A 12,059-nucleotide genomic window follows, 5' to 3' on the forward strand; every position below is an offset into this window, starting at 1 on the left:
TTTCTTCATTTATTACTCGTAGATTTTAACTTTGATCAACTTGATAATAGGATTGTAGAAAATTCTTTTTATAATTCCGCTTCATTGTTTCAAAAGAAAACTCGCAAGTAAGATAAAAGTGGGTGAAATAATTTATGTGTCGTATTATTAACACTTCAAAATCATCATCATGTACCACTTCTTCTCATAGTTGATTTATTTGGTTATTTTTTTGCTTGAGAGATGAGTGTTAAATGTTGTTTTATTTTCTATTTTTGAAGAAAAAAAACTTTTGACTATTTCAAGTAATCAAAATGTTGAGCACAAAAACTCTTTATTATTCAAAAGAAAGAGTCGTGCAGTTTACTTGAATGAGCTATATTTCTCCAAAAACCTCAACAAGGAATATCGTACAAGCAAAAAAGTTCTAAAAAACGCTAAGCACAAACCGGACAACGAGCAGGAGCCTAAGCGAGTTCTTTTATTTTTATTAAATTTATATGTAACAATAAAAACATATAAATAAGTTACTATTTATACAGTTATACTTAAAATATATAGTATTTTCACACACACACACTTGTATTTGAGAACATAAATGCAAAATAGAAGGATTTATAAATCATAAAGTGCTACAATGTTGATTGAATACATAAAATGAATAATGTACTATAAGTTATTTTACAAGAAAGAAAGTACACACTTATTTTACAAGATAGAATATTATATTCAAACCCTTAACCAAAAAAAAATCAAATAAATAAAAACGCCTAGGCCGCCTATGCTGCCGCCTAGAGACTTCACTGATTTCCTAAACGCCTAGCCCCTAATTGGGGTGCTCGGCCTCCACCTAGTGCCTAGGCCGCTTTCTCAAACAGTGCGTACAAGACATACATGTCCGTTAGTCGCCTCTTGACTGAGAAAAACTTCTCTGCAACGGACAGCAGCATCCCCGTTGTATGTAAGTTTTCCTCTGACGGACTCCTCCGTGCCTTGGCAACATTCAGACCTCACATTCAAGTACTAGTTCAGCTGCTGCGCCCATGGCCTCAACGCCACCGAGTCCCAGAAGGGCCAGAGCCAATTCCTCCTCATTCCACTGTCGAAGTCCCTTGCTCAGCATCTTCAATATTTCCACATCAACTTCCAGTACCCACTTTTGCGTGCATGCCACCATCAAGCTCACAAATCCAGCTACATAGGCTCGCCACATAGCCCAATCACAACCCAGTGATATTTTCCCGTCGAGTGCGCTTGCAATAAATCCCAAATGCCGCCCGAGAATCTTTGGTCGCCGCTTTGATGATGGTGATGCCGAGTCCACACCCCAAGCAAATGTCCCACAAAGCACTGCAAAGTAGGCAAGGGCATAACCACCCAACATGGCAACCATGCCACCAGGTTCTTTGCCTTCCTGATCCAAACCACGGGTCGATATAAACCAAGAAGGCAAAGTTTCTCTGATCAAAGACTGAACTAAACTCGATCCACCAGATATCCAAACTAAGGTGGCCCCAAGTGTAGCTGCAATCCTGACACGTGCCATTGCGGCAGCAAGAGAAACCTGTCCAAACCTCATCCCGTGCTTGGTCTTCCTCAATTTCTCCGCCCTCTCTCTGGGTAACCCGCAATTTGCGATATCTCTAACAGAATACATTAGAAGAGAGAGCACCTCTTCTGTCAGGAACATTACATCTCTGACAGATCGATGCACACGCAAGTATAGAATTCCGGGGGCAACAGGAGAAATCCCACCAGAGAAATGGGAACCAAAGCCATGACCAAGGAGGGCACCCACACTGCCGTTGCTGTAAGCACGAGAGGAGCTTAGTCCGAGAGTAGATGTAAAGCAGCTCTTAAGAAGCTGGACCACAGCATCGCTGTTGTGGTGGAAGACAGTTTGAGAAGCAGAAAAAACCAGGTAGTCACTCCAGCGCTTTACCTTCTGGGCCCACAATGAGGCTACGATCGGATTGCATGGCCATGGGCAACCAGCAGCTAGAGAGTTCAGGGCTGGTCCAATCAGGGTGAGGGCACGTTCAGAGGCTCTATCAAGTTTATAAGTTATTGTGAGACTTATGAGAGCAGCAAATGGTAAGGGAAGCATAGCTGGGGCGCTCCCACCTGCAAGCAATAAATTGAAGGCCTAACAGTGTTAACATGACAACTATTAGAAGTTTACAGCATAAACTCAAAGCTCCAATTTCACTAGTCTAAAATTTGTTGGTCAATTCAAATATCGACAGAACACATTCACTTTAGATCATGAGTGACGGCTGAAAGAAGTTGGCTCGAACTTCAGAGGCAATATGTCATGATTTTTCATATTACAACAATATAAGACATCTTGAAAAACAAAAAAGTTATTTCACAAAGTTGAATATAAGGACATACCAACTGTGAGGCTAGGCACATCAACACCAGTGGCAGCTAGAATTTTCTTTATCTGCTGCTCAACAAGTAATAAATTTGCAGCAGGGCTTGGCCAATCAGTTCCATTCATACAAGCTGGCTTCCATATTCCCCGTGTTACTTCAGCTGAAAAATAGCTTACCATGGTTCCCAAAGTTGCTGGAAGATAATCGGCAAGATCTTTCAGTCCTGAGATGAAGCATGCAATGAAGTTAACAAACCTTAACTCCGCATCTTTCTCAAAGGGGAGCTTTCAGTTCTGCTTTTCTATCAATGCATAAAGGGGATTCAACAAACCTGTAGCCAGTTCACGGGGAGAGAGTCTTCCATGGGCACATGCAGTAAGAGCAGCATCAAGGACAAATGGAGTTGCTTCAAGGATATCCCATGCCGGTACCTTGAGTCTAATAGTGGACTCATCAGTTCCCGATGCAGATGAATTACTACTACCTGAAGTTGCTGGAGTCAAGGGCTGACTACTTCTATTTATTTTTCTAAACATCAGGGTCAGGAGTGTATCAACAATCTGATGAACGGGAGTCCCAGGTACAAGCCCAGATAGGGTAGAGCAAATACACTTTTGATGTTGCTGGTACCAGAGTTTCAGTTTCGGAAAGAAATCCAGGGTAATGGTACCTGAAGGGAAGGTGATAAATTTTGAAACTCTTCTGCTTTTTATTCGATCCATGGCTGAATTACCAAAGGATGCTAATCGACAGTTTCGCAGCAACAAGAGGTATTCTGGACCACTTTGGCTTCCCACAGTTGGGTAGTCACCCATTATGTGTTCCAGAGGCGGATGATCAAATCTCCACAACCTCAATAGAAGTGTAAAAGCATTTGAGAACACCGCATGACATGAGAGTTCGTCCCCTGTTGTAGGTGTCCATGAGATATTGGGAACACTTGAGCCAAAAACTTCGCAAATAGGCATCAATGCAGCTGCAAGTAGTGGAACCTAGAAGTGAATGACAAATAACGTTAGTTTTAGGAAAGCATGAAGGCCTAGGGAAAGTTTCATTTCATAACACAAAGACCCTTTTCAATTTTATCTATTTCAACAAGGGATCCACATACCAATCCCAATAAGGAGAAAATCTGTACAGTATCTATAGATGATGCGCCAACCAGAAGGACATTAAAGAATGAAGCATAGCCGATCAAATGGCTATCACTCCCTGAGTAATCTGCAGGAACTGGAGGTGACAGCAATTTTATAATAAAAAGACAGGTGTGCTCCTGCGAAGGACAAAGAATTGAATAAGACTAACATGCAGTAGAGGCCAGCAGGAAGGAGTAAGGGAAGGAGAAGAGAGAAAGAGAGTGCCACCTGTATATTCCATCCACGAACAAGAGAAGCCCCGCAAAGAATGGTAGCAGTAGATATCTTCTCTTCATCTGAACCATTGACTGCAATCTCATATATTTTCTCGATCTCTGCTAAGCTTCCATCAAACCATGAGCTTAAATTCAGTTGCCATACCACTGGGTAAATTTACAAAATAGAGCATCTGATATACCTGGCTTCAGGAAAAATAAGGGGGGTACCTAAAGATATGTTCTAGTCATTATTTGGTACCTAAAGATATGAGCTAAACAGCGCTACCAACTCAAAAATCATGGACCCAAAATAGATGATTCCCACTTGGAATTCATGCTTATGTAGTGTGACTATCACTGCCTATCAATCGCAGCCCTACTTACTTTGTTATGGCTAAACATACAAACAGACAAATTGTAGCAATGATACTATAGCATACCTAGAAGCTGGAGTGGCAACTAAAGCATTTGCCAGTGATGGAGTTAGAGGTGACCCCTTCATTATTGAAGACCAAGCAGGCACTTGGCCTGGAACATTGCGTAGCACTTGGTTGCTGCGTACACTCACATAGCCTGGCCAAAAATATGCTGATGTATCTACGATATTCCGCGCAATACAAGCTTCAACAATCAGATGCCGCAAGTTTCCCACTGCAAGTGCAAAATATTAGGATAGGTTCAAGGAAATATAGATAAAAAGTATCAAGCCCCCATAAAAGAATTAAGGAAAGCATGAATGCGAGATAACCATGATGGGAAGAAACATAAACAGGACCAAAAGGAAAACTATAGATGTTAAAACAGAACAAAACCCTCTGAAGAATAAGAAAGGAAAACACAATTGATCCTGAAAGCAGAATTAGACAAAAGCATAATAATAATGGTAGACAAATGAAAGGTCTTAAACACCAAATTGAGAGCTATCTTATACCTTCTCAATAAAAAACTCCATCATACATCAAATTGCTGGGCTGAAGGAAAAATTAGTTTCTTACCACAATTTATTGGCATTTCGTTCACGCTAATAGATTCATGGTATCCATTACTGACTGTAAGGCCGGATCTGAACATTATAGCCTTAGCTGCAGCTTGATTTGCCACTGAACAAACAGACTGAGGTGGAGTCAACAAGGTCTCATAATCACCCAATCGCTGTAAGGAGGTAATTAAATCTCTGCGGCGCTTTCCAGGAGCTTGTTCCTTCCTTTGGTTAGTATGATCCCCTTCCATTTCCTCCATCAATTCAGCTTCCTCTTCTTCAATAATATTAGTAACCGCAAGTGTTGTAATACACAACAGCATGCATAAGCAGGTATCAAGACGAGGGACAGGTCCTTCTCTAGGATCCCTTTCCTATAAAACCAATCAAGAGGGAAAAGGGGATAAAAGGTCAATTGGACTAACACTTTTGAGGAATTTTTCTGTGCAATCAATCATTAGATATGGAAATTTCCAAATTGTTCGCATCAATTCTTACCCTTTGAACAAGCCGAAGAGCTGAAATCCATAAACCTAAAAATGCATTGTGCCATGTGGTGGCATTAACTGCTTGCAGAGCCTTCACTAAACCTGCAAGGTTAACTCAGATCAATATTCCTGGCTAGGAGTACTAGAATCTTATCAACTCTAGGTATGTACGATAGAATAATTTAAATACAAAAAGTCGGCCCACACCAGTAAGGGATTCGACGGCACTAATTTCAGCTACTTCTGATCCATCCATAGCATCTTCAAGATACAGATCAATGGGAAGCCAAAAAGCAGATGAACTCACTCCGTGAGACTGACAGGCTGAAGACATTAAAGACCCAGAAGACAAGACTGCATGAAATTCTTGTTGTGAAATTGTTTTGCATTCCCGAGTCAGAAGTCGACGGCTATCAGATGTCAGCTGTAGAAGACCCTCTGGAGTTATATGTTTCATAGTCCTCAAAGCTGACGAGTTTGCCGCAAGCACTTGCAGTTTCTGAACGAAACCTCCCCAGTGCAATGGCCTGAAAAGAAGAGGTGATATGTTTGGTATCTTCACCAATGATGCTTTTCAGACTCTAATATGAGATTTTAAACTAGTCAAATTGCATCACACCAGCACTTGGCCAAACTGCTGTTTTCCCCCTTCTCCCCCACAAGCATGGTGACAGAAAGATGCCCACTAACCAAAAAAGTAAATGGATATATTTAAAAAAAGAAAAGTAAAGGTTAAGATCCTTACATATTTCGACGGGCCAAGTACAAAATCCTTGAAGTTACTTTGTTTTGCAGAAACTCCACAATTATGTCAATAGCCATTGCAGTATTTGCTTTCTGCAAACCTTCATTTTGCTCACTTCTCTTCTCATTAAAGCAACCGTGACCATCTATTTCCATATCTTGTGGCCTGGTCGGCCATCTAGGCTTCTTATCTGGGGTAAGTTCCAGCAAACCTTCGTCATCTAGGGATGCATCAAGTAACTGCCATATGATTGAAAAGACAAACTCAACAATAAGAACTCCAGGTTCAGACACTTGAAGGCCATACTGCTGGGAAAGATGTAGAGCATCATCAATGGATTTTATGATCCTGCAATCGCATCAAAAGATATTATTAGAAATTATCATACAAGCATGAGACAGCAAAATGAAGAAATTACTGAGTTGACATAGATGGTGTTGAAAGGCTTTGGTTGGTTTGGTTGGTATTAGTTATAAAATTAACTTCTCTAAGATGAGCTGTTTCTTTAAATGGGGGACATGGGGGAAATGGAAAGGCAAAGGAGGCAAAAAAGTTCATCAGTAAAGAGCATTTCTTCAACAGAGGGTCAGGGAATCAGAAAGCACGAGACAGAAAAACCCAAAGAAATTACAAAGTAGACGTATATGCTGTTGAAACTTGAAAGACTTCGATTGGTTTATGACATTAAATTATACAAATAACTTCTCTATGAGTCATTGTTTCTTTCAAAGGGGCACTTGGGGGAAATGAAAAGGAAAAAGGGGCAAAAGAGTTCATCAATAAGGAGAATTTCTTTAACAGAGGAAAGGGGGGATCTGAACACCTTTGTGTAAACTGTCATGTTTAAACGAAAAATTAAATTCTTGAACTCTTATTAACTATTGAGAAACCAAATAAAATACGCAATTTGCATTCCTATGTATTGGCAGGATTGGTAGCACCTAAGAGCGCATACAAGCTAAAAAATCAAGGAAAAACAACTAAGCACAATATCTCATTGTCAAGGACTTTTTTGTCTCCTGAAATGAAGCCATGAATTAAGATTTTGTTGTCAAGAACTTTTGCAATAATGGCACATGGTAAAACAAAATACAAGTTCAAGGAAGGCTTATTGGGAAATAATATTATACAACAAAAAGAGAAATTTGAAACTTACTTCTGACTATTTGGTCCACTCAATTGAGAAGCAAATAAAAATGTATGTCTTTTAAGAAGTTCCATGTAGAGCCTATATGCTGCAGGGTGAAGCTGTCGATTTGGAACAACCCTGTATAAAACAAGACGACAATAAACGTAAGTTTTAACCAGTAAAAGTACATTTTAATAACAACAGCTGATTAAGCATAGTTCTAAAGGAGATCATCCATCACACAAGACGGCACATGCATGAATTTTCGTCGACCAACACCAGCTCAGTAAAGAAACTACAGGCATGAAGACCTTAACTGCCTAAATAATTATTCATTCAACAATATCTTTCTGAACCATTTTCAAAGCATCGTCCGCCATATGATGATGCATAATTCAGCCACAAACTACCAACTATAATGCCACAAAGCCCCAGAATTTCATTTGAACTTGTACAAAGACTATAACTTTACAAGTAACTCAGACATTTCGCAAAAGCCGATCCCCTAGTGCCATATAGTCAGGTTAACCAATTCGCAAAATTTACCCGGCACGCGCATTTTAGTAACCATTCAAACCGAACAACCACACAGTCGAACATCGAAACGAATCAGATATTTCACCTACAACAATCAACCTCCCACAAAATCGTAAATTGTAAATACTTCACAATCTCAGATTCTCGCTCTCCTATAAACAACATACTAAAAATAGTAACTTTAACCCAAAAATTGTAATTCGATATATCAAAACGAATGTAATGAGGGAGTGAGAGAGTACTTGGTAGAGAGAAGGGAAAGGACGAGCATGGGAGGGACGATCTTGACCGTCAGGGCCTTCTCGAGGAACTTCCACGTGATGGGCACGTGATTGGCCCAGCATATGTGGGAGACGAGGAGGTGCGCGAGCTCGACGGAGGGCAGGGAGACGGAGGCGGAGGTGAGGCTGGAGCTGAGCTGGAGCGCCCAGAGGAGCGGGTCACTGTTCTTGTCCTGCGCGGACTTGGTCAGCTGGAGCACCGAGTCCCACAGCTGACTCTGCGGTGGCTGCTGTACGAACACGGCCATCGTCGTCGTCGTCGTCGTCGTCGTAGTCGTAGGAGGAAATTAGGGTTGCATTAGAGAGAGAGAGAGAGAGAGAGAGAATCGGAGGAACTTTTGCTTTATTGGATTAGAATATATTCCGACTTCGAATTTGTGTATGATTTGGAGAGTGAGGGAGGAGTACAGAAGGCGCGGTTGAAGTCAGTTTTGGAGGCGGGTATTACATTTTTCTCCGTTGACTTGACTGGTAAAATCGTCCGTGACGTGCATTTCTAAAAAGGTAGGGGTCTACTATTCACCAATCTATTTTTAGGCCATTCATATTTTTTTAATTTCCGATCGTGGAATTAATGAATTGAAGAATACTAAAGAACAGAAGTTAATAAAAGGTGAATGAGAAGTAAAAAGAAGTATGTAGATATCACACCTCAAAAGGTTGATGCTACCATTGTCCACACTCCATTTTTACATCTCTCATACATTATTAATTTTCGATCGTCGAATTGAAGAATATCAATGATAAAAAATTAACAAAAATGTGAATATCACTCTCCAAATTGAAAAAGGCCACTTCATCGTGCAGCTAAGTTGATTAGAGCGATGTCTCTTTTTCGTAATTTAAGAGTATAGGGTATGTTTGTGCTAGTCTTCTGTGTATGTTAAAATAGAATATCGCTAGGATAAAAATAATGTAAGATTATATTGTTTATGTGTATGTATCACTTGAATCTGCGGTCTCATCTTGTAATATTGTAGTTTGACAATCGAATACTTGATAACCCTCCATTTTAGATATCATTTCATTTCTACAAAAGGGATATTGTGCAATCTTCGTATTTTTATTTTTAAGTATAAAAAGGTTGGAGTGCACGATAAGATTTTGGAATGACGATAACACCACCCTTATTGAATTGTTAATTAAATGACTAAACGATTTTCCATTTGATTGAGATTTTTTATATTATTTTTAGAAACAATGATTATTAACAAATTTACTCAAAAATGACGATTTTGATTATCATATGACATTGCAAAATTGGAAGAACAAGAGAAAAGCAAGAAAAAGAAGATAAATATATTGTGGTAACCAAGTTTACTAGTGTGCACAATAATTTTATTTTTTAAAACATAGAAATTTAGATTTCAGAATAATATTTATTTTTAGAATATCAATAACAACATTCTTATTAAAATTTTAATTGAAAAATCAAACGAATCTAATCTAATTGAGTTATTTTATTTTATTTTTAGAAGTAATGATTATTTTTAGAATTTACTAGATAATGACAGTTTCGATTATCATATGACATTGCAAAATTGAAACGATAAGTAAAAAAAGAAGAAGAAAGATAAGATAAAACTAGAAGGGCAAATTTAATTCCCCTAGCTCTGGTTGTCGGCCAAAGTTAAAGCATATGTGGTCTTTCAAAAAAAATAAAATAAAAGTTAAAGCATATGTGTTTACTTAATTTCGTTGTTATTTCGTTGTATGCCATTGCCTCTACATTTTGTCTTGGGATTACTATTTGCTTAAACTTTCACCCTTAATTGACAAGTGACTCGGTAATGAAAAGGTATAGTTGAAAAAGTTGGACCAAAAATAAAATAATGACTGGGGCTCCGACCACATGAAAGTATTATATTACGATTAACTTTTTAAATTGGTCCTTGGATTTTTATAATTTTGGTCTCTAAATTTTATTTAACGTAGAGCATCAGAATTTTGACTTAATAAGAAGAGAAACTTTGTTAAAATTGTCCTAGACATTTCTCAAATCGAACGAGAGTAGCATGGGATGAAACAAAGCAAAATACTTGCATCTCCTTTCGAAGCCTATAGTATATTGTCAAGGACAATTCTCAAATGGAACGCGAGTAACATGAGAGGACCATGTATATCACTATTATAATGTTTGAGAAATTTTATTTGAACTCAATTATCTTATCTTTACACCTAATTAAAAAAATTTGTCTACCAAACTTCCAAATTCACCCTTAAATAAATAAAAATGAAGAAACAATTTTATAAACCCAAACGCAAACAACAAAAATTTCTCTCTCTCTCTCTCTACACCCATTTTATTTAATCCGGTGAACCTAAACTTAACGCCGGCAACCCTCTCCAAAACCGTCAACACCCACCATCCCCTTACACTCTTTTTTTTTTCTATTGTTATTATATGATGAAGAAAGTACCTTCTTTTTGTTTTTTCATTTGATTGGGTTATTTTTACAAGCACATGTTGGGTGGTGTTTTATTGTTTTTGAGCGGAAATTTACAATTCTTTTTTTTTTCTTGTTAGATCTTTGTTTTTTCTGTAACCGTTAAAAGTTTATATCGTTTTCAATTTGGTTTAATGTTCAACAAATGGGTGCTGGAGTGAAAATGCACAGAAGCCTTGCGGCTATGGGGGTTTGACTGTTTTTTTTCTTCACTAAAATCCAATGTGTATAACTTATCGAAATTAAAAGAAAGCAAAGATGTAAGCCAGGAATTCAAGAGATAAGAGGAGACATATGAAGAATATTAGAGAGGGATCGTGGTTGTTGATGATGTCGGAGAAGAGTTGCCATCCTTAGGGTTGGGTTCACCGGATTAAATAAAAAAGGTGTAGAGAGATTATTGTTGTTTGTGTTTTAGGGGTATAAAATTATTTTTTATTTTTTATTTATTCAAGGACATGTTTGGAAGTTTGGTAGACAAATTTATTTAGTTAGGTTTAGAGATAAAAAAAAGCTGGGTTCAAATAAAATTTCTCATAATGTTTCTATTTTTAACGTATATTTTAAGTTGTGACTATAATTTTCAACCCAAAATTGCAAAAAAAAAATAATAATTACGTTTTTTGAGAGGAAATTACACTCTTTTTTGTAGCGAAATGAAAAATAATAATCATATGTAATGTCTTTTCAACCTGCAGAGCCCATGTCTTTTTTGGAAGGGATCCTCTACGGATTCCCTCCACCAAATATATCCAATCATCTAATCCGGGTCTTTGAAATTTAATTAAACGGCTAAAGTTATTATAACTTTTAAATGAGTCCCCTGTTTGTAGCCGTTGGATTAAATTTCAAGGGCTCGGATTGATTGATTTGGTGAATTTGGTGGAAGGGATCCAGAGAGGATCCATTTCCGTCTTTTCTCACCCAGAAACTAATCTGAAAGCTTAGTACCCTCCATTCTTTGCATCTTCCATCTTCCCCCTCATTCCCTGCGACTTCCTTCCTTCCTTTCCTTTGTTTTCCTCTTTCCATCTTTCGCACTGCTTGTGAGAACCCACTAGGGAAATTTCAACCTGCTTCATTACCTCTTCCCCCCTGGCGCTCCCTCTTCTATTATTCTCCACTTCTCTCACCTGTTTCTTTTCCCTCCCTCTTGTCTCCCTTCTCTCTCCCATTTATTTTCCCTCCTTGATGGCTGACTTTGCTCCATCTCTCCAAAAGTGATGGCCTACCCCATCTCTTCTTAGATGTGGTGAGCCTCAGTCCACGAATGTCGATATTTGTGGGCTCGAGAAACGTTCCAATTTAGGAATTTGTTTTCCTCTCTTTTGGTGATCCTCTAATTTCTCCCTATTCCTTGTTATTGTGTTCCAGATTTTCATTAGACCCAAATGAACCTCAAATCCCTAACCCATACTACAATTTCAACCCTCAAAACTATTTGTTGTCATCAATTGCTTGCTTTCAATTGAGAAGTCCAACCAAGCTCCTATGTCAGATGCCACCCTGAAAGCAAATCATTGCTCATTCAGGTGAAGGTGTGCGAAACCAAGAGATTGGTTTTGGAGTGGAGCTTTGCCTTGCCTCCTTTATTGGTTTTGAATTCATGTCTACTCTGTCGGCGTTGGAACTGTATTCTTGCATGTCCCAATGCAGTGGATATAGATGTGAGGTTTGGCTGCTCATTTTGGTTTGAAGGTTAATTGGTGATACTTTTCAATTTTATTTGGGCTATTTTGATG

The 12,059-nt window shown here is 38.5% G+C and overlaps 1 protein-coding gene across 1 annotated transcript; it reads right to left on the reverse strand.

The window, feature by feature from the left end:
• Positions 1 to 578: 578 nt before the first annotated feature.
• Positions 579 to 8,298, reverse strand: LOC126589588 (mediator of RNA polymerase II transcription subunit 33B-like). The gene is made up of 12 exons (XM_050254926.1): positions 7,832 to 8,298; positions 7,080 to 7,190; positions 5,924 to 6,271; positions 5,386 to 5,705; positions 5,189 to 5,280; positions 4,707 to 5,064; positions 4,152 to 4,362; positions 3,722 to 3,836; positions 3,469 to 3,630; positions 2,689 to 3,349; positions 2,374 to 2,580; positions 579 to 2,103 (listed from the first exon to the last, which is right to left on the reverse strand). The coding sequence occupies exons 1-12, from the start codon at positions 8,116 to 8,118 to the stop codon at positions 983 to 985; spliced, it is 3,993 nt and encodes a 1,330-aa protein (XP_050110883.1). The 5' UTR covers positions 8,119 to 8,298; the 3' UTR covers positions 579 to 982.
• Between the last annotated feature and the right edge of the window lie 3,761 nt (positions 8,299 to 12,059).

The sequence above is a fragment of the Malus sylvestris genome, chromosome 11 (genome assembly GCF_916048215.2).
Source record: "Malus sylvestris chromosome 11, drMalSylv7.2, whole genome shotgun sequence".
NCBI classification, from domain to species: Eukaryota; Viridiplantae; Streptophyta; class Magnoliopsida; order Rosales; family Rosaceae; genus Malus; species Malus sylvestris.

Coding starts and splice junctions, on each gene's coding strand:
- LOC126589588 (XM_050254926.1), bottom strand. CDS start 8,118: ATGGCCGTGTTCGTACAGCAGCCACCGCAGAGTCAGCTGTGGGACTCG. Junction 7,191..7,831: donor CTTTCCCTTCTCTCTACCAA/GTACTCTCTCAC, acceptor TGTTTTATACAG/GGTTGTTCCAAATCGACAGC. Junction 5,706..5,923: donor TACTTGGCCCGTCGAAATAT/GTAAGGATCTTA, acceptor TCTTCTTTTCAG/GCCATTGCACTGGGGAGGTT.